Source organism: Chiloscyllium plagiosum, unplaced genomic scaffold (genome assembly GCF_037043375.1).
Source record: "Chiloscyllium plagiosum isolate Xiang-an unplaced genomic scaffold, Cpla_swu_hap1 HiC_scaffold_43, whole genome shotgun sequence".
Classification (NCBI taxonomy): Eukaryota; Metazoa; Chordata; class Chondrichthyes; order Orectolobiformes; family Hemiscylliidae; genus Chiloscyllium; species Chiloscyllium plagiosum.
The window spans coordinates 14,016,132-14,042,815 of record NW_028270181.1 but is presented as its reverse complement, the minus strand read 5'-3'; the positions used below and the strand labels follow the sequence as shown (position 1 = coordinate 14,042,815).

At 38.4% G+C, this 26,684-nt stretch overlaps 1 protein-coding gene across 2 annotated transcripts in view; it reads right to left on the bottom strand.

The window, feature by feature from the left end:
- Positions 1-26,684, bottom strand: part of parga (poly (ADP-ribose) glycohydrolase a) — a 204,259-nt gene that overhangs the window by 111,631 nt on the left and 65,944 nt on the right. For both annotated transcript variants that reach the window (XM_043679037.2, XM_087982399.1), the window contains exons 8-9: positions 16,354-16,446; positions 5,146-5,303 (exon numbers count right to left, since the gene is read on the bottom strand). In XM_043679037.2, coding sequence (XP_043534972.2) covers positions 5,146-5,303; positions 16,354-16,446 — 251 coding nt within the window. The remainder of the gene's footprint in view (positions 1-5,145; positions 5,304-16,353; positions 16,447-26,684) is intronic.

Below are 26,684 nucleotides of genomic sequence, written 5' to 3'. Positions count from 1 at the left end.
TCAACTTCGAATGAAAACAAATCATTCTAATCACTCACTCTCTCTCATACAAGAGGCTCAGTACACTTGGTGCTTACGTGCCTTGAAAGACAAGTCTAAATGGTTGAACATGAATTTAAATAAAGCATTGCATATTATTATTGCCAATTTATGCTATTTCCACTTTTTACTCCAAAACACACTTCGGAGGAATCGTAAAGATTATTACCTCAAGTTAGTTTACATATTTTATAGTTTGTACATTTCAATTTCTTATAGTTGTACGATTAACATCTCTGAAAAACTCTAAATTCCCTTCAATTAATCAGATTGGTCATACATAGTGCAAATGTAGGAAGAAGAGTATTCTATGATTTTATCTTCACTGTTAGTGATGCAAGAAAGAACTGACATTTATTTAATATCTCATCACACCCACCAGGCTATTTCTGAAGCACGTCCAACTGATTACTTTGAAGCACAGTCATTATTGTTGCTTACAACAGTAGTTAGATCATGCAAGTACCATTAAACTTCCTACTCCAACCTTCAAGGAATTTGGAGATAATTGTCCCAAGATACCATGCATATCAACTGGAAAAACATACGGTAGATAAATAGGTTATTTCCATCACTATACTTCACTGCATGTGTACTTGGACTTGCTGCTAAAGATCATATTGCTAAGACTATTATCACTGGTAGAGAAAATGAGGTCTGCAGATGCTGGAGATCAGAGATGGAAATGTGTTGCTGGAGAAGCGCAGCAGGTCAGGCAGCATCTAGGGAACAGGAGAATCGACGTTTCGGGCATTAGCCCTTCTTCAGGAATGAGGAAAGTTTGTCCAGCAGGCTAAGATAAAAGATAGGGAGGAGGGACTTGGGGGAGGGGCGTCGGAAATGTGATAGGTGGAAAAAGGTCAAGGTGAGGGTGTTAGGACAGATTGGGGTGGGGGCGGAGAGGTCGGGAAGAAGATTGCAGGTTAGGGAGGCGGTGCTGAATTTGATGGATTTGACTGAGACAGGCTGGGGGGAGGGGAAATGAGGAAATTGGTGAAATCCGAGTTCAACTATCACTGGTAGTTTTTTATTAATGGTGGGATAGGAATCGATATTACCAGATGAAAAGCTGATTGCATCAAAACTTCAATGGATGGCTTTCTTTTGTGCTTTAATTTTTGTTCTTATTGATCATATGTAACCTTAAACTAAGTTTGTTTATAACAACAATATTGACAGAATATTACACTGTACCTGGGAGCATATTGAAAAATGTTTCATAAAAATAAATATTATATTTAATTACACACAAAACACTTCAAACATTTGAGGATGTTTTGGACCAGCACAGTGAGTCACTTATGGCAAGATATTGAAAATTGGAGGATAAAATGTTCAGAAAACATCATAGCATGCATGATGCAACACACATTAATCAGACAGTATTTCTGTTTGACAATTCTCTTTTTCAAAAAAAGACTTGTATATAAGGTATTCTAAAAAAAATGTTTTTTAAAACATGATGCTAACTAAAAAGGATTACCTTCTCAACTCTGCACTGTCCAGAGTTTTGCATTTGGCATGTAGTCAGATGTTACAAACAATGTAGAATGGAAAGCTGTTCATTTTTAAGACCCATGACAATGGGAAATCTCATTAGCCATGTTTGGTATTCCATAAAACATTTCGTGCCTTGATGTTAGAAGGCTCTTTTATCACTACAACAGCTTTGATTGAATCAGAATAAACATACCAAGAGCCATTGGGCAGCAGAAGTTGAAAAAGCACACAGTTGCCGTCGTGATAACAGGACAAAATATAATAATTGCCCTTTTATGATGTACAAGCTCTTACATGTTCTTCATTTTTGTAGCAGCAGAGATGGCTTCAGGAGACACTAATCAATCTCATTGTTCCAGGCTGTTTTATCTTCAGTGGAATAAAAGCATCTTACAATGCAAACTGAATAGTGCCACACCCAGTGCCCCCTCTTCTACAGAAAAACTGAGGTAAGTACCTGTACAGATGATACAGAATTTCATTTCTGATCACAAGGAGTTTAATTATTGGACTCTGGATCTCCTGCTAAACTGATGGATGCAGAGCACTGGAAGTCAAGTTCCAAATAAAGTAGGCAAACTAAAGAAGAAGTTGATATTATTATACTAGAGATAATAACTACAGATTCCGGTCAGATATTCAGATCTCAACAACATTTACTTAATAGTCTTAAAAGGTACAATCTTGCATTCCAACAAATCAACAGGTAGGATTTTACCACAGACTACAGGACCCTCACATTAGACCCCCATTTGGGTTCCAGAGTCTGGTTCTCTTGGCAGCACAATTTTCTTGGAGTTAGCCTCCAAACAGATTGTTTTCACTTGCTATCTCTTAAGGACAGTGGTTGACTCATGAGTTCCGTGCCACAGAGCCAACACTTCTGGAGCCTCAACAGTTCCCTGGGGACTGGTGAGGGAAAGGCGTAACATCACAGCTGTGGCTTTTGAGTGCTGATACCAGACAAAAATATGAGGGCAGAAACCATTGGGCACCTTAAAGCAGAAGAGAAACCCCAGCACAGGAAACTGTTTGAACCATGAGTGAGGCCTGTTCATCCCTCCTGATGTCACTGGGGCATGAAGCCTTTTAATTCCAACAAATCCCAGACTGCTACAGGAAGGGTGGCTTCATTGAACTGGTGGTCACTGATCTGTCAATGTTCTGTCAGCTGCAAAGTTCTAGCAAGGCTACAAAATCATTTCTCTTAACAACTGACAGTTGATCCCTGCCCGAGCTCATCACAATGAAGTTATCCACTGGAGGGAATGCTTTGAGGAGATGTCCTATTGTGGGTCTACCTGTTTATCTCGCCCTCTTCCCAGCTTCTAACCACGTTCACCATGTGGCCAGGAAAATTGAGCCCAATGACTCTTGTGAGGGAACTCTACAAAGTAGCACATCTCAGGACAATTAGAGACAAATTGCTGTGACTCTGACCTGTTGAAGTGAGTAGAACAAAAAAAAACACTGTTGTCCAATGAATCAGTTGCAATTGGTTTGCATTTTGTAAGTATCATTACAAAAGTCAATCCATTCCAGTTAAATCTTGCCCCCAATTATCCTACAAAATACAAAACCATGTAAAAAACATCAGTTTGTATCCTACATAAAATGCTTATCAATTGCACAGCAAATCTGCCTAGCCAACAGAACACTGTAAAACCTGAGATCATCTCCATGCAAGCATATGATTAGGAGTAGGAGTAGGACATTCAAGAAGATCATGGCTAATCTGATAACCTTTCAAGCCCTTGCTTAACGAGAATCTATCTACCTCCGCCTTAAATATATTCAAGGACTCTGTTTCCACCACCTTTTCAGGAAGACAGTTTGAAAGACTCACCACCCTCAGAGGGAAAAAAAATTCTTTTTCTCTATTTGAAATGGAATATCCTGATTTCTAAGCAATGATTCCTAGTTCTGTATTTTACCAAAAGAGGAAACATCCTCATCACATCTATCCTGTCAAAACCCTCAGGATCGCATGCGTTTCAATCAAGTTGCCTCTCACCCTTCTAAACTTTAGCAGATACAAGAGTGCCTGTCCAATTTCTTCTCATAAAATTGCCATTTTACTCCCATTCTTAGTCTGGGAAATGTTTTCTGAAATGAGTCCAAGCATTTATATCCTTCCTAAATAAAGGTGATCAATCCTGTTGCATAGTACTCCAGGTGCATTCTCACCAGTGCCCTGTAAATTTAGCATAACTCCTTACATTTGAATTCAATGCCCCTTGCAATAAAGGATAACATAATTACTTACTTTATCTGCAAACTAACCTTTCATGATTCAGATGCATGAGAAATTCAGATCTTTGAATCTGTCACACACTTAGATAATGCTTATATTTTATTTTCCCAAAAATGGACAATTCACATTTTCACATTACACTCCAGTCGTCACATCTTTGTCCACTTGCTTGAGCTAAATCCTTTCATAGCCTCCTTATGTTATTTTCACAACTTACTTCCCTATCTATCTCTGCATTGTCAGCAAATTCGGCAACTATACATTCCAATTTAGCCAATTCATTTATAAATTGTTAACAGTTGAAGTCCCAGCGCCTAGCAATCCCTGTGGTACACCATTCATTAGATCTCGCTAAGCTGATAAAAACATTCATACTTATTCTCCACTTTCTGTTCGCCAAACAATCTCCTACCCATGCCAATATATGACCACCTACACTATGAGCTTCCTTTTTCTGCCATAAGCTTTGATCTACTATGTTAAATATCTTCTGGAAATCTCAGTATAGTACATCCACCAGTTCCCTTTTATCCACTGCATGTGTTACTTCCTCAAGGGACTCCAACAATGGTCAAACATGATTTCTCTTTCACCAAACCATACTGACTGAACTTATCAGAGTGCCTGCTATACTTCTTTAATAATTGCTTCTTACAGTTTCCCTATAACAGACATTAAGCTAACTAGTCTGCAGTCTCCTGCTTTCTGTCTCCCTTCCTTCTTCAATAAAGAAGTTACCTTATCTTTCTTACAAACAAAAGGGACCACCCTCAAATCAGTGACAAGACCATTCCCAATGTAGTGGAAAAGCTGATTACTTTGACTGAAACATGCCTCCTTCCAATGTAGCGCTGGGCTTCGAAGCAGCAATGCTCTAAAATAACATATAGATGCTGGAAATATTCTCAGCAGGTCAGGTAAATCTGTAGAGGAAGCAGATGTCACACTTTAAGTGACCAATGTTTTGTTAGCTACCTGACTTGCCGAACACTTCCAGTATTTTCTGCTCAATAAATGGATGATAGTATTTTCATACACTAGGCAATCAATTCAGTCAGACAGCATTCACATTTTACAGGCATGAAACATTGTAATAGGAAACATACAATAAAAACAAAATAACTTTGACTTTGAGAGATGGCATTGTTATATCGATACTGTATGCAATTGAAGAACTAAAACAGAATAAACAACTGCGATGCTGGAGATTTGAAAATCACAACCAAAGAAACTGCTGGAGAAACTTAGCAGGTCAGGCAGCATCGCTGGACATAAAACAGTTAATGTTTACAGCCCAGTGACCCTTTTTCAGAACTATTGCAGTACGCTGTAGAGGAATTTTTTGTACTTACTTCTTAAAGTTTATGTCCGGGAAGTTAGAATATTCAAGTTTTCCTTTGTTATTGCGTCGAGGAAATGTGCAAAAGGCGGCATTGGCCAGAAGGCAAGCTATTTGTTCTTGTGACATTGTGATGGAGTGATTCATCTTCTGTTTAAGCAGTGGTATCGGCTGGCATGGAAAGAGGCAAGGGAAAGGTAATCAGTTTAGCAATGTAGCGAATAGAGAAGCAAAATTACAATTACCAAATTAAAGTATATATAGTAATTTAGGAACACTACTACACTGTACAAGCTGCCTTGTGGCAGTAATCTCATTTACCTCAATTGATCGGAAAACGTTATTATTTGAGGCATTACAAATTCCCAATGTTTTAGAAGGACTCAACATCAAGGAAAATATAGATTGGTTCTTTTCCAATATTCTGTACAAGGGACACAAGGTAACCGAGATACTTTTATGCAGTACAAGGGAGAGGCATTTCTTGTTCTTCATAATTTGCAATAGCTCGTTGTTGCTTAAAATATCAAATATTTATTTTATAATAACACCTTAGCTAACAAAAAAATTCTTCTACTTTTATAGATGGATTTTGTGTCACAATGCTATATTGTGCATTTGCATTGAATTTCATATAGATTGTTTGCCTTATATCATAAATCTGAAGTAATACTTCAAAAAAGAATTTAGTTTCCATTTTAAAATTCTGAAGTGGACCTTTTTGAGATTAACCTTGGAATCAGAAGTTTTGATTTAATGAACAAAATAATCATTTCGCTTTTTATTTTGCAGATTTACAACCACAATCCAGAAGAATATTTTTAATTTTGCAAATAAATCCCATTTTTTATCAGAATGATCTAGACCTTTTGTTTTATGGAGATTTGGCTGGATGACAAATACTACAAAAATACATTTTCTCCAGGGGAAGGCTTGTAACTTATGCAAGGCCATCCCTTCAGTTCAAATCTTGCCTTGATAATTTTTCCTGCCTATATGACCTGCCATTTGATACACTCAAACTAATAGCTAAAAGGAACTGTTTTACTGACCAGAAACAATTATCCCTACAATGACAATATTACAGTGAGAGAATTTCGTTTTGATCAACTAAGGCACACAGCTAGACACAAATTGAATAGCATTTTAGAATGAATATAACACACCCAACATGTAAAATAACTGGCAAGGCTTGCACACTGAAATACTCAAAATTTGCTTACTTCATTGATACACAAATTTATCCATTGAAAAATTACATTTGTACAACAGAAATCAGTAAAAGCTCAAGGGTTTACCTTTTGTATTTCATTAAGAGTGTTGTTGATACAAGGTGATCAAAATTAGAATATTTTGTGACAAAGGAGAAAAGCAATTCCACAAGTATAGTTCAATATAATGTGGAACAAAAGCTTAGCACAAGGATGTTAACATCTCATGCTTTCATTGACAATTGAAAACTGCAGCACTCAAACAGCCTCGTGCACTTTTGTTTTTACTTTCTTATGAAGACATTTCCTGGAATGTCAATTACAAATTGCTTTGCTTCCCAGCAGACTTCATTCAAAACAGCTTGGATGTAGCGAGGATCCTTTAGGTTCCAAATATAAATAATTATAAATGTTATTGGTGCTATACTTGGATTTTAAAACACTTAAAAATGTACTAATGAGGTATGGCCATTGCTGGCATGTATTGACAGGCATGTATTGTCCCTCCCTAACTGACCTAGAGAGGGTGGTGGTGAGCTCTTCTCCAATCACAGTGGTCTTTGGGATGTAGTGAAACCCAGTGCTGTTAGGAAGTGTTCCAAGATTTTGACTGGGCAATAGATGGAGATATAGTTCCAAGTTAGGGAGATTTCTGGCATGGAGGGGAAACCTGCACATAGCAATTTATTTGCATCTATTCTTACCAACTTCCTACCTTATGAAGCTATTAGTAGTTTTGTTGGAGTGACAAGTACACATTTTCCCATGGCTTGAAGTTAATGAAAAGAGCACATTACCAATCTAGTGATGCAAATGCATTTTGCAAAAGAGTGAAAAGAAAATGGCAAGTGTAGCAACCTAGTCTGAAGTCAAAAACTGGCTTCACATGGAATCGGGGAAAATTCTTTGTTGGAGTCATGCTTTTCACAAAGGAAGATGGTTTTAATTGTTGGAAGTCAATTTCAGACTCAGGACATGACTGCAGGAGTTCCTTTGGGTAGTGTATCTGTACTAGGTTCCAGCACCTTCATTAATGGTCTTCCCTCCATTATGAGGTCAGAAGTGGAGATGATGGAAGGTACCAAAGAGGTCTTGGTAGTTGCTGCAGTGCATTTTGAAGATGGTGCATACTGTTTCTATTGTTTGTTGGCAATGAAGGAATGAACACAAAGTGGTGAATGGGTCAACTGAAACGCCCAGGATGTTGGGGTGTCAGCCATGGCAGGGGTTGGTTTAGTTCAGTTGGCTGGATGGTTGGTTTGCAAGGCAGTGTGATGCCAACAGCTGGGTTCAATTCCCATTCACTAGCTGAGGTTACCATGATGGACTCTCGTTCTCATCCTCTCCCTTCACCTAAGGTATGGCGGCCCTCAGGTTAAAGCACCACCAGTAATCTCACTCTAATGAGACAGCAGCCGTATGGTCTAGTAATACTATGGCGACTTGACTTGACTTGACTTCATCAGCGATGGCAATACCACTGAACATCATGGGAAACGGTTATATTCTCTCGGTTAGAAATGGCACTTATGTAGTGCAAACATTACCTACCATTTATCAGCCAAAGCCTGGGTATTGTCTGGATCGTGCTGCATATAGACATGGACACCTTCGTATCTGAGGACTTGTGAATGGTGCTGAACATTGTGCAATCCTGAGGGAACATCTCCACTTCTGACCCCATAATGGAGGGAAGACCTTAAATGAAGCAGCTGAAGATGCTGGAGCCTAGTACAAATACACTACCCAAAGGAACTCCTGCAGTCACGTCCTGGGTCTGAGATTGACTTCCAACAATCATAATCATCTTCCTTTATGAAAAGCATAACTCAACAAAGGATTTTCCCCGATTCCATGGGAAGCCAGCTTTTGACTTCAGACTCTGTTGCTATACTTGCCATTTTCTTATCATTCTTTTGCAAAATTCATTTGCATCACTAGATTTTTTAATAGTCATGGGAGAGATTGAGAAGGAGAATTCTTCATGGAAACCTCAACTCATCCCATTCTATTGACATCACTCTGCATCACATACCAGCCAACTGAGCTAAACCGACTCGCTCTAACCAGAATTAATGATATTGCAACCACACTGTTCACTTAAATACCTCAACGAATGTAAAAAGGTGAACCAAACCCAAGTAAATACAAATTATAACTAACTGATCTTGTATTTATATTCTTTTAAGGATATTTAATGATTTCAAAGTAATTTATTTTCATGCTGTTAATTTTATTCATAATGTTAAAAATCTATCAGAATGAATCAGATTACTGCTCATGAAACACTGTAAAATACATGCACTTTATACAATGCAGGTTATGTTACAAACTAAAAGCCTTGGTGATACTAATCACTTAGTCTGTTACAATATTACTTATTCTAATAATAAGCACAGTTAACATTTCAAATCCAATGAGAACTTGTGATGAAGAATCTCCAGATTCAAAGTGTTCACTCTGCTTTCTTTCCACAATGCTGCCAGACCCGTTGAATTTCTCCAGCGATTTATTTTTGTTTCCTCAGTCAGCATGCTAGTTAGATGGAGAGCAACAACATTTCATAAACATCCCTGATTAATATTCTGCTATTGGTGAAGGGAGAAAATGAGAAAGTAAGACTTTAAGATCACCAGGTTTCAAAGATGTGGGTTTCTGAACCAAATTAACAGGTTACTAACTGAGCCTCATTAATATTTCTCAGCTTTAAATTCCTAAAATATACCACAACCACCAGCTAAACAACAAAGCTACACAAGTTTCACTTCACTTCCAACAGTACAGAGGGAATTTAAAACATCAATATGGGAAGTAAAAATATGTTGAGAAACGTGAACCAGCTAACATTAAACTGAAACCCAAGATATTTGGCTAAGCACCAACAAGTCTAAGAGGTTAGGACCAGGAGATATTTGGCTAAGCACCAACAAGTCTAAGAGGTTAGGACCAGGACAAATTTTAATCTATTAAGGACCCAGAAGAAAATCCCATATAAAGGAAGAGGACATGAAAACGTACTAAACGAGGACTTCGCATGTCTTTACCAAGGAAGCAGATGACACGAAGATTATCTGAAGAATCAATGTGATCTGCAACATTCTCCTCAATACTGCATGAGTGCGCCAGCTGGGCTGTCTATTGTTGTAAGGTTCATAAAGACCTTAGTTTTTCATTTTCCTTTGATTTGGATTGTGAGCCAAAATGGAAAAAGTATTGCTGCAAATCAAGGACTTTGGAAGGAACTGCTGCACTTTCAAAGCTAAATTGCTGGACTCATCTTGAGTTTTGTTTACATTGTTGCTTTGTTTAAGCAGTGACAAAAGATGCATTAGACACTACAGCACTGTGAGACAGAGAGGTTGAGCGAGTTCAGAGTAAACCCTTTCCAGATCCAGAATGTCGAATGCACAAAACAATCAGGATCGTTGTGGGGAGGCAGGATTCATCAGCACAACAACTATTCTCTGACTGGCTCTGGGACAGGTGAACAGGCAGTGTTTGAACAATACAGGGATAGGAGCCCCCAGACTAACAAGTGACAAGATCTCTCCCTCTCTTTGTCCAGTGAAATAACTGACACCCATAAGATGCCTAGCTATTCTCTCCCAACAGTTGTTGTAAGGTGTTGCTTAACCATTAACTGAGAGACTATATAATTAATATGCTAACCACCCTGCTTCTTCAGCAAAGAACTGAGAGTCTGGATAAGATGATTAGAAGGTTTTGAAAAAACCAAAAGAGGCACGTCATTGAATCCTGTGGACTAGTACTGTGGTACTTGAACCATGTTTCCTCAGTATTTCTTCCTCCATCCATAACAGCCGTTATTTCATATTTATCGGTCTACATGTGTGTACAGGCATTGAGAAAGGGGGAGAAGTTATACACTGATAATTCATATTTTAGTTTGTCTGTATTCAGAATTGATTTATTATATATGGTAGTTTACGTTCCATACAGAATTCTGGTTAGTGTTTCCTGCTAACCAGAGTCTATCAGATAGGTAAATTGGGGTCCTCAAGTGCTTTGATTAAATCTTAAACTTGTGATGATTTCAGAAGCAGTGGGGTTTGAGTACTGGCGGGCTTTCCAAAGTGATTGTGACTGGTTCAAACCCACAACTTTCTGACCAAGAACAAGAGGGCCCACTAAGTAAGCAGCACAGATGGGAAAATCTTCGAATTTGGTTAGATCATCACCAACTTGGTCTCTTCAATTTGAGAACAAGCTTACAAGTGTTTGGCAAGGTGACCAGTAGGGTCAGCATTTTCCCTGCTTGAGGTGTCGTTACCTTTCTGCGTTCTCCTGTGTCTGAATTTTTCAAACTTATCTGTCTGAAAGGTAATAATATCTTAAAAACTCGATGTTACTATAATGACCATCTGTGGCCAGCTCTCCGTTCATTGCCTATCTCCATGGCAACATGAATCATATGCACCTTGAATTCACTTATAAATGCTGATTTTCTATCTTCAAAATTCCCAAATCTATTTTGGAAATAAACAGACAATTCAAATTATAACTAGTTATAAAAACCTGAAATTCTTAACTCATTTCCAGCATAAACTGGAGACTAATAGTCTAACCTACAGTCGAATGCCCTTCTTTTGTCGACTTGCGAATATCCTGCCCCTTCTTCCCTGGAACACAATCTGGGTCCTCCCTTAACTACCAAATACCCCATAGGCATTCTGGGGTAAAATTCAGAACAGGTCGATTGACCCCATTTAATTCCTTCATTTTACATTGAAGACCCAAACTTAACAATCACATAAACTTGGTATTTTTAAACAAATCATTAATGCTCCCATTAAGATCTTGGCAATAATCAACAAGTTCCACTCAGCTCTGAAGAATTAGCAGCACCTATAATTGACCTTATTAAACTGCACAAATGCTAACGAACCACAACGGCAGTCCTTGTTATCTCAAATTTGGGTTCTGTCATTTATTTCAGAGTTTCATGATCATGTTAATCATAACAGCAATGGAAGACACTGCCCACAAAAATGATTTAGAAATTAATCTGGCAATACTCCAATTCATAACTTATGAAATGTACTCAATCTCCAAAATATCAATGGCGAAATTTGTGTAAACTTATGTGATAAATCATGCCAGGGGTTATGTTGGTAAGAGTGTTAATGCACAAAATGAGACACACACACTTGGGCTTCAGCATGAATGTCGGCAGTGATATCTGCCCACCTGCTGCAGTCTTATGCATCCTCAGAGCATGACAAGGACAGCAATGCCTGTGGCTGTGTGAATGTAGAAATTAACTTTTAAACACTTGACTTCTTCCAGTTTGCAGCTAGAACTATTTGCAACATCTCTCCTATGTTTTGCAAGGGATATTGCTGAGGCCCTCTTCTCAATGGGAAAGAACACTTCATTTGCACTTTTCTGAAAGCAACAGGTGAAGCATGAAGATTCTTTAAGATTACAGACTTCACCAAGAAGTAAGGAATCAATGACTGCAAGCTTAGCACTTTGTGGGAGTTGCATATCTATTCTGCGATGTCCAGGAATAGAAATTCATTCCACTCTATCAATGTCTGGGTGCTGTGCAAAGCATGCAGATCATTGCTTGATATAGTGACGTATAGCAGTATACTGTACCTAATGCATTTGGGGCACCACAGCAAACCACGGGCTGACTATGAGGCAAGGAATGACTGATAGCTTTGGTAAGCATGAGCTAATCATACATTGAAATCCACAGTCCAATATTTGGAGCAATCAAGTTTAGCCCCAAGTAGTTTTAGTTTATTCTTTCATTGTATGAGACTGTTGGTAGCGAACTTAACATTTGTTGTTCATCTCTAAAGGCCGTGAACTGAAGCCCAATTGATATTCACAATGCTGTTTAGAAAGGTTCCAGATTTTAAACCCTGTGAGATTGAAGGACAGGCAATATATTTATGGATGAGGATCGTTTGGGGCATGGAGGGGAATATAAAGATGACGATTCTTCATGTCCATGGGTCACAGGAGAAACTCAGCAAGTTTCTGTAATGAATTTTGTATGTGGTACAAACGGCTCTGATGATAAATGGGATGTTAATCAAGCTGCTTTGACCTAGATTGTCTTGAACATGTTGGAACTGCATTCATTTAGGGAAGTGGAGGGCATTCCATCACACTCCTGAGTTGTACCTTATAAATGGCAGACAGACTTGGGAGTCAGGTGGGGGAGTCACTGCAGTATACCTCGTGCCTTACATGTTGCCACTGTATTTATATGGTGAGTCCAGTTCAGTTTCTGGACAATGGTATGTTGATAGTGGGGGATTAAGTGATGGTAATGCCATGTGATGTCAAAGGGCAGTGGTTAGATGTCATTGCTTGACATATCTGTGAGTGTGAAAGTTACTTGCTATTTTTAAGCCTAGGCCTAGATACGATCAGTTTATGCTGCATTTGAATGTGGACTGTTTCAGTATGTGAGGAATGCAGAATGACATTCTGCAATCATTAGCATACACATGATGGAGGTCGGTCATTGAGTAGCTAAAGATGGTTGGGCCGAGGACAGTACCCCGAGGAACTTCTCCAGAGATATCCTGGAACTGAAATGACTGACCTCCAACAATCACAGCCATCTTATGATGTGGCAGATTTTATTCCAACCAGTGAACCATCCTGATTTCCACTGAAACAAGTTTTACTGGGGCTCCTTGGTGCTACACTCAGTCAAATGCAACCTTGATGTCAGGCCTGTCACTCTGAATTGATCTTGCTTTTATAAGACAGGTCATACCTAGCAATTTTCAACATTGTTAGATAGATGCGAGTACTGTAGGTGTACTAGAACAGCTTGGTTAAGAACTGGGCAAAAGTGAGGACTGCAGATGCTTGGTTAAGAACTGGGAACACACATTTTCAACAATATTGCCCACATGCTTTCAGGGCTCAGTATCCAATGCTTTTAGCTATTCCTTCACATTATGTAATGTGAACTGAATTGGTTGAAGACTGGCATTGGTGATATTGTGGACCTCAGGTGGAGGCTCACTCACTGAGCACTTCTGCCTAAAGTTGGTGCGAGCACTTCAGCTTTGACTTTTGGATGTATCAAGCTCCCTCATAATTAAGAATAGAGAGGTTTTGTAGAATTTCCTCCTCCACTTAGTTATTTAATTGTCATTGCCATGTATGACTGGGTGTGATAGCACTACAGAGTTTTGATTTGGTCCATTAGTTGCTGGGTCACTTAGCTATGTCCATCATATATAATTTAGCACACACATAATTCTCTGGTGTAGCGTCATGAGTTAACCTGATCAGTTTTAGGTATGTGTGACCCTGCTCCTGGCATGCTGTCCTGCATTGCTTATTGAACCAGCCCACTCAGCAATCTAAAGAACATCAGTAGATAGTGAGAGGTCATCATTCAGGAAGATGAGAAGAGCAACTTGAGAGAGAACTGGAAACATGTCACTGCTTCACTTGGTTATCTGAAACTCTGGACAAATGATTGGACACATTAAGTATGTAAACCTATGAACATACAGACAATGCGTTCAGAAGGTGCAAGATCATTTCATTTTTTGCATTGATAGCATACATATGATTGATCACAAAAATGTATAAAAATGAGATATATAAAATATAGTCTATTGACTTATTTCAGTTGCAGATTAGATGAATACCATTTGACTGGTCCATTTCATTAACTAAGCATTTGAAATGCAATGAGGTGCTCTACAAATACAAATTTCTTCCTGCCAAGCTAAACCAAATATGAAAATGACCAGTGCATGTAAACCTGACTGGCTCCTGTTTTTTATCCTAATAATGTGAGTAAACACATTTTTGTTTCTCTTGCTGGCAACAATCATCTTTAGGAATTGAGTACAAATTTTATTCATAAAACTGCGGCAGAAAATGCTGACTACAAAGAAGAAGCGATTTATTAGAGCTGACAGTCAGCCCGAGACACACAGCAGAAAGTAATTGAAAGTAATTTTAAAAGTTAAGTGCAGTTCAATACGTCCTCTTTACATCTTCCACAAATACATCTGAGAAAAGAAAGATATCTCAGTAGTAGCAAGGTACCAATTTTACCTAACATTCCCAACTTGGGCTCTCCCAAGCAGAGAATTCCTCAATAGATTAAATTGCATCAGGTTGGTTGTAGCCAATGATTTACACTCAGCTGAAATCGGTGTCAGTGATCTAATCGTCTCAAAGAAAGGAGAGTTATCCATGAAGGAAAAGGTTGACACTCTTGAGTGAACATCAATTCTCCAAAGTACCAGCAGTCCGACATCGATTTAGGGAATTAATGCCTGCGCTAAATCTCCACCGAAGACGAACAGTGCTCTTAAACTGATCAAAGACACAGTTTTTCACGTGGGGAAAGCTTGTCTGACTTAGTATGTGAATCTCAAAAGGCTAGTAAAATTAAACATTTAATTGATTAGGCAGGAAGAGAGCACAGGCGAGAGGGGAGGAGCACAGGTGAAAGAGGAGAACATGGACGAGAGGGGTACAGGCGAGGGGCGGAGTGTGGATAAGAACGCGGGCTAGGGGTGGATAGCAGGGAGCGATGGGTGATGGGGTGGGGGAGCACAGGTAAGAGAGGACAGTGGGGAAGAGCATAGGTGAGATGGGGGATGGAATGAGCATGGACGGGGCATGGCAGATATCGTGGACGAGATAAGAGCACATGCAAGATGGGGAGCGTGCACGCAGGTAATGATGGACAAGGGTAGTAAATGCATGTGAACACGACGACCTATAAGTTGGTGTCCAAACCACACTTCATAACTTCTAATTGCATTGTTACTACTTCACTACCTCTGGCTAAAAGTCCTGGAACTCCCTCCTTGACAGCATTGTTTATACCCACATCAAATGAACTGCAGTGATTGAAGAAGGCAGCTCACTGCCACTTTCTCAAGGGAAGGACAATTAGGGTTGGGATTAAAACCCTAATGAAAGAATGCATTTTAAAGTTAATTTGTCAAATAACTAGAAAAGCAGTTTTGTTATTCAAAGAAGAAAACAGATTAATGTGTATAACACCTTTGCCCAATCGTAGGATTTTCCAAAGCTCATTGTAGCCAATGAATTACTTTGGAGTCATAATTATTCTGGCAAACACAATAGCCAATAGGTAAATTATATACCTCCAATTAATCTGTTGTTGAGGGAAATAATGATGTTGAGTGCATCATTTTTGTTGTTCATTGAATTGCTCAATAAGCCTATGAACAAGGAGGCTGGAGTTTGGTTTAATATGTTATAGAAAGATTGCAGATCTTTGACATCGGCAGCACTCACACTAAAATGTCTAACAAGATCTCAGTGCATTTGAAGCCACGTCTCTGACTTACTGCTAGAAACTGATAACTTCAATAAAGTTTAGATCACTTCACCAGTGCAATACCAAATTAGTTGTTGGGGTACAAACATTTGTAGTTACATCAAAAATTGATATACATTCCCATGTCTTCTGTCAGTTATTTTCCCCGATGATTTACATTAATCATTAATCACTTAAACAAATACCCTTTTAGTGGGATGTGTTTTGTTGCTTATTATAGGCTATAAAATGGTCCACTTGGTTTCATTGTAAATATTCACTGTAAACATGAAGTATTTCCAGATCCGATGGATACCGATGAAAGCTTCCTTTCATTTGCCTCGAGTAATATTCTTCCACCCCAAGCAGAGCTGATTAGTCAGAACATTACAGTGATTTCACCAACAGGATGCAACTCAGTGGGATCTAAAATACACTATATCCAATATTCACGTTTGAGAAAAACATAAATATGTTTAAAATTGTTTTATTTGCCACCCCAAAAGATTTTGATAACCACGCTGTCTCATAGGTGTGTCTTTTTCTCTTGACCTTATTGTTCCTATATGTGAAATGAGAAACAAGCAATAATGGTTCACAAAATATAACCCTGGTCCAAAAGTCTGATCTCTTCTATTACTTATTGGTTAAAAAGTTTCAAAAAATTAAACTTTTTTAAACCCAGGTTGTTGCCTACCTTGGTACAAAGAGTTGGCAATTGCAGAGCTAATTCGGCCATTTTAGGTAGAAGGAACTGAAGAAGGTGCTGTGTTTCAACGTCACTTAAATCCTAAAGAAAAATAAAAAAATTATTAAGTTGTTTCAGGAAATGAAATTATGTCCTGTACAGCAGTACTGCATTGCCTTGTGACAAAATTTAAGATTTTTCTTTTTAAATTAAAAGTACTTATTCCACAGTATAGTTTATGATAAATATAATACAATAATTGCCACAGAATTATAGTAATACTACATGATCTATTTGAAGTTTCATTAGACGGACAAAATAATTAAAAACCCGATTGTTTATATTAATCCTGAAGTAACTCACTGTTCATGAGTTAAAAAGTGTGGTGCTGTAAAAGCACAGCCAGTCAAACAGCATCCAAAGAGAAAGAGAGTCAATTTTTCGAGCAAAAGCTCTTCATCAGGAATGTGGTGGGAGCCCAAGGGGACTGAGAGATAAATGGGAGGGGGGGGGGGGGGGCAATAATGGTTCACTATAGTTTTAAATAATATTTCATGCTTAAAAACATTACTGCTGGTAGTCATTTGAAAAAAGTGTGTGAAATTTCACAATCAACAGCAATTCATTTGGAAATACAACAGGATGAATTAATTATCTTATTTGCTGAACTGAATACTAAGCATGGAAGAATAGTTTTGTATTATTTAGGACTAAGCTACAGAGAAATTTATAGAGGCACAATTTTGTTATCCCATTATCAAGTGTGTACACCCTACTTATGTATACATTTGCTATATAAACCCATCGGAAATCAAGAGTTACAGATTAGTTAACCCAATCTGTTTTGGATTGCTTCCTCTAGGCACTGTTGAAGTTAGCTGCCACCTCAAAACATTAATAAGCTAGTAAAAACATGGTCACAAAAATTGGTACAAATTTTTTTATGCCTAGCTTTCAAGCAGCTGTGTAGTCTTAATTTCAAATTTAGCTATTCACAGGACATATGTATCTGGCATGTTGGAATTATTTCCACATGACAGTCCTGTGCTGAAAGCTAGACTAATGTCATTAACTGCTGGTTCTGAGTCCTCATATGTGGCACTATGGTAAAGACCAAACAAAATTAAATCGGCAAATGACATGAAAACCTATTAAGTAGAAATATGGGAAACAGGCAGGATAAAAAAAAACATACGACGGAAGACAACAAATTTAGAAAGGAGGCAAAAACCTCTTTGGACTGAACACTCTGATAAAATAGCAAGACAGTACAGATCATATACAGCAAACTAATACTGTTCATCAACTCTCAAGCTATCTTTGCACTGTGGCTGCTAACACAAGACCAATCCTTATCCTTTCCTTGGTGACCCCCAAGGAGTGAGGATCAATGAGTTCTGAAGTGGTTGCTAAGTCCAACATGTGGTCTAATTGACTCTGCTACAAGTGGTCAGAAGGGTTGCACACTTCCAATGAAAGCTGTCAGTAGTGCCCTGTTGAACAAACCCTCTCTCTTTTCTTCTCTTCAAAGCTTGTTTCACCTTGGATCCAGTGTTTCTCACCCATGCTGTAGTCCAAACTGAGCTACACTGGTTCACTGTTCCTTAATGAAATTGAAATTCTAAAGTACAATGAAGATCCATGTACAGTTATCAATCTCAATTATGACCTGAAGAGGAGTGCTGACAAAACAGAAGCTCCATCTGAATAGAGGAAGTTGGGAAGGAAAGTACAGTGAACTTAATTCATTTTCAAAGTTTTGAAACAGCCAAGTTCAAAGTAAAAGTTGATGAAAACTGTACAAGACATCTAACTTTTCCATAGCTACTTTAAAACTAGCTCACACCAGTACCGGTCTCCTTAACGCACTTCTGGTATCACTAAGAGGGACAATCAACATTTTTGTCTTTATTAACTTTAAGGAGTTAAAATGCACATTTTAGTGTGTCATTAATGACAAAGTTCCACTTAAACAGATTTCTCGAGACTAGAATTGTCGAAGGGTATGGGAAAGAGAAAGTGCATGGAGTTGAGATAAAGGATTGTGTTGAATGGCAGAGTGGACTTGATGTATCATCTACTCCTGCACCTACTTTCTATGTTCCTTGATTTGCGAACTTACTCAATAGCAGGGAAAGAATGTAGCTCAGTGATGAATGGGCTCTGTGTGAGAAACAGTGATCAGAGATGAAAATAAAAATCTGTTTATTTTTGAAAGAGTTGATGAGGAAAATGTCTCAGAGAAAGTAAGCTCATAGGTCACCTGGCAGAAATAAACTGAGGAGAAAGGCCTGATGATAGACAAAATGTGGAGTTTTAAGCACATCTCTAGGTATCTCTTAGCATAGATGGCCTGATCTAGGAATGGTTGAATGAGGTGATTACTCAGTGATAAAGGACTGCACTAATGATGGGAATGAAAACATCATCCTGCCCTAAAGGTTCAGCTGGAAGGACATTTTGACTCATGAGATCAGCAGATATGGTTTCAGGACTATTATCTGCAGAATCACTGGTTTGCATTGTCTGCTTGCATAGTTGCTTGCTCACCTCTGAACTGTGAAACAATATTCCAAGTTCAAGTCCCATTGCAGAGCTCGAGCATGAAAAGTAAGGCTGAGACTCCAGAGTATTGAGGAAGTACTGCACTCAGGGAGGTGCTATTTTTGGTTGAGATTTTAAACTGAAGGCCAACCTGCTGGTTTGAGTCAAAGTATCACATAATTCAAAGAAGAACAGAGAAATTATATCCAGGACCTAGCCAATATTTGTCCCTCAATAAATATCAGAAAAAGCAAGATGCTGAAGGGAGCTTGACGCAGTAGATTGATGAGGACATTTACTTGTGTACGAGAATGGAGAAACAGGAGTCACTGCTTTTCAACCAGGATTCACCCATTTAAGATGGAGATTAGGCATTTTTTTTTTTTACAGAGAGAATTGAAAGTCTTCAGAACATTTGTCCTCAAAAGGACAGTGGAAGCAGAGTCTCTGAATATTTTCAGAGTCAATGGTGGATAGATTCATAGTATGCAAGGGGAGAAAGGTTATCGGCTGGAGGCAAGAATGCGAAGATGAGGTGAGAATCAGCTCAGCCCTGATCTTATTAAATGGTGAAACAGGGCTTTTGGGGTGGGGGGGGGGGGGGGGGGAATTGCAAATGGCCTTTTCTTGCTCTTAACTTGCATGTTCGTATAAACATTATCTTACTGCTTTTTGTAGGAGCTTGCTGAGTGCCATCTGACTGCTTGTTTCCTATGTTACAGCACTTCCTAGGTTGTGCAACATTGGTTTCAGAGTCGGTTGTCAAATATAAATCCATGAGATATGCCCAGATTAAATCTGTACTCCATGGAATCTCAAAACGGTGGCTCAGTGGTTAGTACTGCTGCCTCACAGCACCAGGGTCCTGGGTTCGATGCCCGCCTGTCTGCGTGGAGTTTGCACATTCTCCCTGTGTCTGCGTGGGTTTCCTCCGGGTGCTCCGGTTTCCTCCCACAATCCAAAGATGTGCAAGTCAGGTGAATTGGCCATGCTAAACTGCCCACTGTGTTAGGTGTGTTAGTCAGGGGTAAATACAGGGTAGGGAATGGGTTTGAGTGGGTTTCTCTTCAGAGGGGCAGTGTGGACTTGTTGGGCCAAAGGGCCTGTTTCCACACTGTAGAGAATCTAATCTAATCTAAAACACTACCAGATTTTAGCTTTTCTGCACCGAATCTAGATTGTCTTGCATTACATCTAAACAAAATGAGCATTAACATAAAACCAGAGTCTGAAACCCAGAAAGACACATCTAACAATATTAGGGGTCAGATTTTTATGCCTGGAAAGTACTCACTGTGACATCAGTGAACAGTATTGCCCCAAAACATTTCTATTATATGCTGCCATAAAGTGAAATCCAGGGTTAAACAAAATTCTCTCAAAATTAGTGAAGACAACTAAAATTATCATAAGCAGTAGTACAAAAGCAAAACAGTGATGGAAATCAGAAATAACAATCTGGTTGCTCCTGCACTATTCTCAGCCACTTGTTTCAGAGATGGACAAATGAATAATTGGAATAAAAGTGCACATCTTAATAGTAAATGCTGGTGCATAGACTATGTAGATCCAAGTTGAGACAAAGAGAGAGAAAAGAAAGTAAAGCTCATTTTGTTTAGATGAAACCAAACTTGTGGGGGAGAAAAGGGGATATTGTTTATTATTTTCAATACTGCTAAATTTTTTCCCAGTGATTTCAGTCAATATCTTGTAACTTCTCAGCTAATTATTTACTTAGTTTAAATATTCTCTGATACAGTTTGGGGGCAATCACTCCTTCACAAACATAACATTTGAATATAGTTAACCTTCTTCTCAGTACTTTTGTCAACTCCTGAGAAATGCCATATATGAAAAGGCAATCAGCCTTGAGTCTGTGCCCAAAGACACAAGCTGTCATTGGTTAATAATTTGTGCAGAACCTAATTTCTGGTACCTGTCAGCAAGTTCCATATACTGCATGACATAGACACTATCCTGAATAATTATTAACCTGAGTACTAAATTTTTCTTCTGCTTTCCAGATGTGACAAAGTATGGTAATTGCAAGAGGCTCATCAATACAAATTTCACTCAGAATATTAAAGTTTGATCACACAGAATGTATGATACTAGTGGCATTCAATGGACAAAAGACATTATCCTTTTGCCTCGTCCAAAATGAAAGACATTCAACATCTTCTAATGTTTGAAATAGAATCATTATAAATCTGTTTCTGTGTTGCAGACATACTATAAGCCTTGTTTCTTTTTAAAGGTAACAATCGAGATATTATAAGTTAAGTCTTCCAGTACAAAGATCTTGCAAATAGTAACAATAATTGGGTTGCAGCCAAAAAAAAGTGGGCATTTACATATTAAATCTGGAACAAAGATATTCAGGGCTCTGACCTGCACAAGAATTGATTTAGAGATATTGGCTAGGAAGTGTCAGAGCAATCAATCACTGAGTAATTTCATCATGACTGGCTTGCAGGACGTTGATTAAATGGAAGCAAAGAAAAAATGCAAATGGCTTGATTTAGTTGGAGGATGGCAACTTCCTAGGCAGGCAGCCTTGACTAGCAATTTAGTAAAGTGAACATTTATATTGCCACAAAGAGGCTTGACTAAATACTGTCATAACTAATGACTGCTTGTCACTATAAAACTGTTCTCATGTGGCAAATGAATGAGTATCCCTGACGGGACTAGATGAGAAGGCGCTGAGGCAGCAGGCCTAGCAGTTTTAAATCAAATCTCGACAACGCATCAAATCGAGTAAACTAAGACCTGTCACATGACCATAGACATTTCCATACATCACAAGGGAAAATCAGTAATCCAAGTAAAAAGGCAGCTTCAATACCCCTGCATACACAAAGGTGCAGATTTACAGTATTTTATTTATCCAGGCTGATAAACCGACAAGGTTGATTTACTTTGACAGACCCTGACAATGGGAAGAATGCAGCTCTTTGAATTGTTAAGTTTGACATTTTAAGTCAAATTTGTAATCAAATATGTCTAAGTAAATATCATTCCAAAGAAACTGCTTCAATGAAAATAAACTTATCCATTAGACCTTCATCTTCGAATCAATATAGGGATTTTAGCCAAATAACCTTTTCTTAGAAACAAAACTGACAGGCATATTTAATTCAAAGAAAAAATTAATTCATCCTTCTGAATTATAAGCCAAAATTATCAAGCAAGAGAGAGCACTTTGTTACAATTCCCCAGGCTGTTCAAAGTTTGTGTCATCAAGAGGCCAGCATTAAACACTACCAAAAGGAGAGAGAAAAGGAAACTATTAAATTCTATTTAATAGTTTATACATGTATTAATTTCAAGAACTTACTGACAAGTAGTTCACCGCTAACAATTCTGAATTATTTTGCACAGCACATAGATGCATTAGTTCTTATTTGTCACAGGAAAGCTTCACCTGAAGACGGACATTTTGAATACTAAATTTCAGCCATACTGAAGTATAATAAATTAAAAGAAAGCTGGTACAGAAGCTTCATTTTTGTGTTTGAACTTTGATCAGAAATATTGCAATGCAGAATATGTCAAATATATACTTACAAAGTACTGTACTATTATGAAGGAAGTTTTGTCTCTTTGTGTAATGCATCATTTCTCTACATAATAATTTCACTTTACCTAGTGGATAATAAATGTAGTTCCATGGTTACTTAATGTCAAGAAGAAACATTCTCCACAGGCTGGCACAGTACAATCAGCAGGTCATGATTTCCCTTAGTAAAGCAAATAATAAAGATTTATGGCACACAATGAGGTTATTTCGTGCATTGTGTTTGCTCTGAAAGAAAAAAAATCTACTTTCCAGTCTAATCCCACTTTCTACCTCTTGTTACATTGCGTTCTATGTCTTTTGTACTTCAAACGCATATCCAATATTTCTTAAATGTGATGAGGGTTTCTGCCTCTAACAACCTTTTGAACAGTGAGTTTCTGTCACCCATCTCCTCCAGAAGATTCCTCCAGAAAACCCCCAACAGTCAACTACTAGTGCACACTGACATATTAACAAAAAGATTCAAGGCAATTCAAAATCAATATTGGCGTGAAGTAGAGCATTTTGCACAAATCTATTTCTAAAAACGTGAAATCAGTACAGTACTTATTCAATACAAAACCTATATGATGTAAAATTAGTGTCCTAAAGAAACTGTTTCCTTTGTTTGATTTGAACCCTGACTTTTGAAATCAGCATAAAATAAGGCTGGAAATTACGAAATAATACACATTTTACTGAATCTGCTACATAATTTTTATTTTTTCAATTTTCTCTCTCTCTCACACACGTGCATACACAATTCCTGAGCATTTGTTTCAAAACAAAAAGGTAGTGAACATTGCTCTTTTCATCATATCTCTGGGTCAGCTTTGACCTCCAACACCTGTGGTGTTTGGCATTGTCATGAGCACTGTCTGAAAATCCGAGATTGCAGGTCACTGAGAACACACAGCTGGAGTTTACTTAATGCTCCTATACTTAGGATGGCAAATGTCATTGGCAACATAAGGAATAAATCTTGAACAAAACAAAAATTTTACATGTATTTGGTCTCCCTCAACATGCAATTGCATCTACTGCACCATGAAGCCACTGTCTTGAGAATCAAACTGACACTTTCCAACTTCAAGGAGAAAGTGAGGGCTGCAGATGCTGGAAATCAGAGCTGAAAATGTGTTGCTGGAAAAGCGCAGCAGGTCAGGCAGCATCCAAGGAACAGGAGAATCGACGTTTCGGGCGTAAGCCCTTCTTCAGCCACTTTCCAACTTCAAGCTTGCAAGCTCATATCATCCACATTGCAATGAATATTCTAAAGCATTATGGTCACTTGCCCTCACCCTCACCTCAACGGACATGAAATCTTCACTCATGCTTTGTCACCTCCTTAAATTATCCTTGTGCTCCTGACTGGCTTTGCACACTCAGCCAACTGTATGACAGTCAACTCATTCAATTATGTCAAGTTTTGCTTATCCATCAGTCCTGCTATAGCTGGTCTGCAATGACTTCTGGTAGCAAATGAGTCAAAGTTAATCCTTCTGAAGAAGGATCATCGGACCTGAAATGTTAATTCTACATTCTCTTCACAGATGCTAGGAGGCCTGAGAGTTCTCCAGCAATTTCTGTTTTTGTTTCAACCTTCCTGCTTGTGTCTCAGTCCCTCTTAAGTATGCCTTTTTCTATCTGTGTTCCATGGTGTGCCCCCATTACTTTTTCTCTCCTTACATTTCAACATCTTGTCCTAACCACAGGGATAAATTCAATCTCTAAACTTGAAACTTTAGAAAGTCACCACTTAAGTTATACACCAGAAGATCAGTGTTGTTTTCATTCAGAGGATACAGGTAGTTCTGGGATAATGCGCATTTCGACAGCACAGTTTGGCTTTAACATTACTGAAGAATTAGGGAACAGTATTTTTGAGTATATTTCCCTCTGTTGGCAATAGCGCGGTTCCAGTGGGGATAAATTCGCATTCTTGGTTCTACGAATGCGCCATGACCGCCAAAATTTCCACACCGGTCTGCGCATGCACCGATGACCATGCCGCTCTGCACGTGCACCAGTGTCCACACCATTCCATGCACGCGTGACATTGGCGCCTGTCTTTGTGCCATTCTGCGCATGCGCCAATGTCCGAGCCAATGTCTCTGCACCGTTCTGTGCATGCACAATGTCAGTGCCGGTCTTTGTGCTGACCTGCGCATGAGTGATATTAACTGCCAGTAGACCAGCTTTCTGTGAGAGATACTGTACAGAGGGCAGATTTCTTACATTTTTAAATGTACTGTGTTAAATTAATTTTTGTTTCATTAATAAATATGATTTCAAACTTCATTCAAGCCGTGCTATACTGTGTTCGACTTTTGGATGATTTTTGGAGCAATCGTTTTTTTTGGCTGGTCTGTCCCTAACCCCACTTTTCCCATAGGCCCCACTGTTAATATTAAGAATTTATCTATGAAGCGAGGTTTCACTGGAACGCAACTACAGTTTTAATAGGAGAACTACCTGTACTGGAGTTCGAAGACGAAGGGTTCAATGCCTCTCCAGGAGTAAGCACCGAAGTAATTATAAAAGGCCTCTTCCAGATGCAAATGTTCACTGAGCAGAGTGAGCCTTAAAGATGGGAAAATGTGAAACCAAGTGAATCACTGGTCAAGATTAATTAAATAAATAGTGGCCTGAGATAGACTTAATATGAGACAGGAGATTGCCCACGTGCAGCAGAGTGGGCTGGCTGTCTCAAAAAGGAGAATGGTGGGCATAGAGGAACAATAAAAGCAGCTCAAGGATTACCAGGTAAATTCAGAACTATCAAGAGGTTAGGGGTTAATGGGAGTTCAGCTTATTTGAGAGGAGAAATTTCTCAAAAAAATATTTATACATCACTACTAAATTTCAAAGAAGCATATTTTAAAAGCTGATTTAAAGCTTTATTTAAACACTTTTCACATGCAGTACTTTCATAGCATATTAAAAAAAAGTAATATAATTTAACACTGGCAACCATGTTTTAACTTTATCCACATCCATTCCCCTCATTATCCGATCATGATCTACATGCTCACTGACCTACATTAGTTCCATAGGACAAGAATCCACTCAAATGCTTCTAAAGCTTCAACCCCTCCTTACTTCTGTAATTTCCTCCACCTTTACAACCTGTAAAGCAGTGCTCTTTAACTGTAGACTCTCTAGCATCTACAATTTTAAGCTCTCCACCATTGAATTCAGTTAGCTTGTTCCCAGAACCTCATTGCACTGCTTTGCTCCTTTACAGGCCTTTTATAAACTAGGCTTTTTATCCAGGCTTTCAGTCAGCCATTCTAATATGCCCTTTATTTTTCTTTATAATTTTCCTGAAGTGCATTGCAGATTTTATAAAAGATGCTTCAAAACTGTTGATGTAGTGGAAAGTCATCAGTGATTACAAACCCATCTGAAGAGTAGTTTTTCAACCCAAAAAGGTTTGAGAACCACTGTGCTAAATTAGCAAGCTTAAAGCATCTTTAGCATACAAAAAAAATGTGTCACAGACATGGTAAAACACTGTTGAAAACCACAAGAAATCACTGGATAAAAGGTGCTGCCAAAACCTTTGTCAAACTATTGATAAGCAAAAGCTTTGTCAAAGAGGTGAGCTTTAAAGGAGAAATAAGTGGTAGAGAAGTAGAGAGGCTTAGAAAGGGATTTGTGAAGAATGAGACCTTGGGGTTGAAACACAGGTGGAAGTCCCAAAGATCCTTTTGGATGTAATTTCAAAAAATTATTAGACTTGATTATGTTGCTTTTAGAGTTGAATTGGGAGGTACCCAGGGAGAGGGATTGAAGAGGTGAAAACTTACGTTCTAGAAACCTGGTTTACCTACTTACACAAATTAGGCTTTACTTATTAGTAGGCATCAGGTGCAATATGGTTAACAAGATAGTGCAAATCTTTTTATAGCTAGTTGACATTTAGATGAACTGTCAATCGCAACATCCCTCAGACGTGCTTCACCTCCAGGCTCAACCCTGTCAAGCTCAGCATGAAATAATTAACTGCTTCCTTCCATGCTTTATTTACTCAAGAGTAACAAACTCAACTGTATTAACATGATCCGGATATCCATATCTGTCAACCTTGCCCCTCAATTATTCTGTTATTTTGTCATTAGAATGGAAAAAGATTGCAAAACAATACCTGAAAAAAGTGCTTCACAATTCCTACTTTTAATTATACCACCAAGAGTTACATAGTTCTAAACACAAGCTATAAAAGATCACA